This window comes from Cynoglossus semilaevis, chromosome 7 (assembly GCF_000523025.1).
Source record: "Cynoglossus semilaevis isolate Cse_v1.0 chromosome 7, Cse_v1.0, whole genome shotgun sequence".
In the NCBI taxonomy this organism is placed as follows: domain Eukaryota; kingdom Metazoa; phylum Chordata; class Actinopteri; order Pleuronectiformes; family Cynoglossidae; genus Cynoglossus; species Cynoglossus semilaevis.
The window spans coordinates 8909267-8913218 of NC_024313.1; the positions used below are offsets into that span (position 1 = coordinate 8909267).

The 3952-nt window shown below is 38.7% G+C and overlaps 1 protein-coding gene across 1 annotated transcript in view; it reads left to right on the top strand.

Annotated features, from left to right (window-relative positions):
• The window catches only part of nbas (NBAS subunit of NRZ tethering complex), a 107057-nt gene that overhangs the window by 66077 nt on the left and 37028 nt on the right, over window positions 1-3952 (top strand). The window contains 2 exon segments of the mRNA XM_008313261.3: window positions 3801-3950; window position 3952. The exon segment at window position 3952 is cut by the window's right edge and continues 94 nt beyond it. Coding sequence (XP_008311483.1) covers window positions 3801-3950; window position 3952 — 151 coding nt within the window.

A 3952-nucleotide genomic window follows, 5' to 3' on the forward strand; every position in this document is an offset into this window, starting at 1 on the left:
CACTGCGGCCCCTCCTGTGTTAGAAATTACTTTGGAGTTATAAAAAAAGAACTTGGCTACATGAAAGCATAATTAAACACCCCCTAGGCTAAATCTGAAAGAGTGCGTTTCAGAGAGAAAGAGAGGTAAGAAAGAGAGAAGGAAGATGAGAGTGTGTTGGAGTCATTTTCCATAAATGATTTGCTCTTTTGACTTGTGGTCCCACTAACACATGTATGATATGTCTGTGCTCGCTCACACACGGTGTAAGAATCATCGATAAATTCCCACGCACAATTCCGTTGTAAGGAAAGGGTTTATAGTGCTCTTTAAGATAAAATAAATTAGAACCTAAATCCAGCTGTTTGTGTATTTAGCGTTTAAGTCAGAGAGAGAGAGAGAGAGAGAGAGAGAGAAAGAAAATGTAAAGAAGAAGGGGCAGAGGTGGATTGGAATCCAACCAAGATCTTCAGTCCTAAAAATATCTCCTGACGACAAATGTGTAAAACATGTGCATTATTTTCTTCTGCGGCAGCATCTGCAGAATGCACATTGATTTAACACATGGATGGACACAGGGACTGATATAAATACAGCAGATGGAGGAGAAGCACGGGTGCAGGATGGGTTTTAGACCCTCATTGATCCCTGCAGGAAAACTGTCAGAGCAGAAGTTAATTCTACTTTATCACAAAGTTCTGACACCGGTGAGGACTGCACAAAGTCTCAGTATGTAAACAGCGTCCGATAGTGAGTGTTTTACAAACACGGGAAGACGTCATTATGTGAAAAAATACATGGAGAATCAGCGTGTCTGAAGAGGGAGGATGGGAGTGAAGGGGAGACAGTGAGATGGAGTTAGCAGAGATGGATGATAGAGTCAGAGTGTGCCGGAGACACTCCTGTTAACACAGAATAAACGCTTTACAGAAATCAATGCACTGCTAAACACTGCTATGTCAGCTATCTGTGCTCTGTCTTTGTGTGTGTGTGTGTGTCTTCTTGGATATGTTGTGCATCTTTTTTTACATTCTCACCTCACCTTTCTCTTTTAATACAGTATTTTAAAGCACTAGATGTTTTCATGTATCAGTTGTAATATTTTATTATCTTAAAAATAGTATCTTTATTACCTACCTTAATCACATGTAAATGTCTCTATTGTTGACTATGACAGTTCCAAAGTGATTCGATGTCATCGCCACTGTTGCATGCACAGCAGTCACAGTCAGTTCTGTGTTGTGCTGCAGTTGTTCGGTTCTGCTGTTACAGAATTATTGATGTGATATCTGCAGCATTTCTGCAAAGGTTAGAGCCCCGACCCAGACCATGTCCTGAAGCGTGGCATTGAATGTTCTTTACAGAGTCAATGAGGAAGCACAAAGAGCAGGACCTGGACTGACAGCATAATTGCATCACCTTTGGTAGAATAATGCCTTTACTTCTACAAAGCTCTTAGTTCTGACTGAAAGGGAAGTGGGGGCCACTCTGGCCTGAAAAACTTCCATGTCACTTGGACACTATAGACTGTATATGGTAGTTATTTCAATATTATTAGCATTAGCTCTCTCTTTACCCTGCAGATTAGCTGCAAAAATGACATGCCTTATTGTTTCGACTGAAAATGAACCGTTACACCCACGTATGCTCTAAATGCCCTGGCCGTCGCTAATGTGGGTGTAGTCACAGTCTAATTTGTATATTTAAATATAACAGGGATGAAGAAATACATGATTTATGCAGCGCTAGCGTCGACAAACGTGTGTAAAATGACAGCAGGTTGCCTGGTGGCACCGAAAGAAAAGATACCTCTCCGCCCCGATCCCCCTGCACATGCCAGAATACTTTTTCTATAGCACCAAGGCAACATTAACTACCACTGGTGTGTGATCTAACACCCCTGTGTGTTCTTTTTCATTTATATGCAGCCAGGGTTATATATCAACCTGCTTTCAGATTTATTTTTTTTTGACAAACAATAATATGGCTCAGGTTCATGGACAGTGTTTTCATATATAATGTTCCTTTGTTTTTGCGGTTTTGTTATTATCAGTTTGCCTGTTTTTAAATGCATCAATTCTCGTACTAATTATTACCATTATTATTTTACATCATGGACAGTTAAAGTGCTGCTGCCAAAATGTCAGCTGCAAATTAATAATAAAAAATAATAATAATGTTGTGCCCAGAACTTGACAGAAAAACACAGGTCTGTGCTATAATTTGCAAATAAATTAGCAGCAGAGATCATAAAAGAAGGGGGGAAATAATGACAGCCTGGACTAATTCAAACTACAATGATGTGCTAAATAATCACCACTTCTCTGCCGGAGCTACCCTAGAATTTAATTCTGACTCTGTGATTATCATTGTATTGAAATATTCCTCTATATTTAGGAATATTTGAGGACTATTTTTTTCCTGCCCTTGTGGTAGGAACAACAAAGATGATGTTATCATGTTGGACATGTAAAAAGAAACTGTGACGTCCATCAGATTTTAACTGGTTCCTCATTCAGGATTTATAGGCTAAAGTAATAATAACAATAATGAAAAGAAGTTAATCTAAAAGCTCCTGAAATAATAACCAAACACACAGGGTTAGAACAGAACAAAGAGCCAAACAAGAGGTTGGCAACACGCAGCTCTTGAGCTGAATGCAACTCTTCAGCTTTAAAATAACATAAAGAAGTCAATCATAAATTATTTCAGGTGATATTAATAGGTTTGTCTATTAAATTATTTTAGTAGACTCACTCTGATCTGCTGTCAACTTTTGGAGGAAGAAGTTACTGTCCTGAGTGGAGACGGTTTGACTAACCCCTCATTATGTCACTTCCTCTTCCTAATTACTTGCTCATTTGCAGCGCGTGATTAAAAAATGGAAATACACTTTTTCTGTCACACCCCTGAATATGGACCCATCACAGCTGAACATGTCTGCATTTAAAGGAGTAAAAACAAAAAGCCAATCTTGAAATCTGACCTTCCGTCTTGGTCTGAACATGATGTTGTCTTCTTCTGACATATAAACAGACTTTCTGTCTGTCTCCTGCACCACTAGACAGGCACTGATTGCTTCTGCTTCGTGCACCTCAGGAACTGCAAACTACTCTTCTTACTTTGCTTGTAAACGCTCAGAAGCTTCTCTAATGTTATTTTTGGTTCTCCGGGAGGATTTTTTTTTTTTCGCTGGTCCTGTTGTACGTGAGGCCACCCACTGCTGGTGATTTTCTCTTCTGTGTGCTTAAGAGTGCTTAAAAAAGAACAACAGTGAACACGCTGTGCACTTAAAGAAATTGCAGGATATTTCCAAACAGCTCTTTTACATTTCTGTTGTGTTAATTCGCTCTCTTGGTTGAACTTACCTTTAAGTTATGACACCCGTCCATCAAATATATTTATGGCAGGAATATATGACTAATATATTTTTAGAAACCTGAAACATTTACTCTCCAGAGTTTCAGAGTTTTCTTTTAGATTTTTTTTATATGTTCTATTTTTGTCTGTATTACAAAGGGTTTTTATGTGGTTGTATCAATACTTGATCTTGTATTTGCTTTAATTAAAAAACTATATGTTGTTTCATTCTGGAATCCTGTTAACAACATAACATAAAAGTAACATTTGTATTTGTACATTTGGTTAACAATGTCCAGCTTTATGGCCCAACAAAAAGATTGAAGAAAAGTTTTTTATTGCCCAACAAAAAGATTGAAGAAAAGTTTTTCTACTGAAAAAAAATCTACTGAATGCACCACATCCATTGTTGCTCTAAACCTGGAACTGTTTCTGATTAATCATCTCAATCTGCTCTCCAGTCTTTCCACCAAGGACATCGAGTCCCGCAGCGAGTCCCTCGGCCTCTTCACCACCCTGAAAACCAACCCCCAGGATTTCTACAGCCACATGACCAAGTACGTTCTGTCGTCTGTGGAGGGAACCGACATGAGCCGTTGGCTCTACTACTACA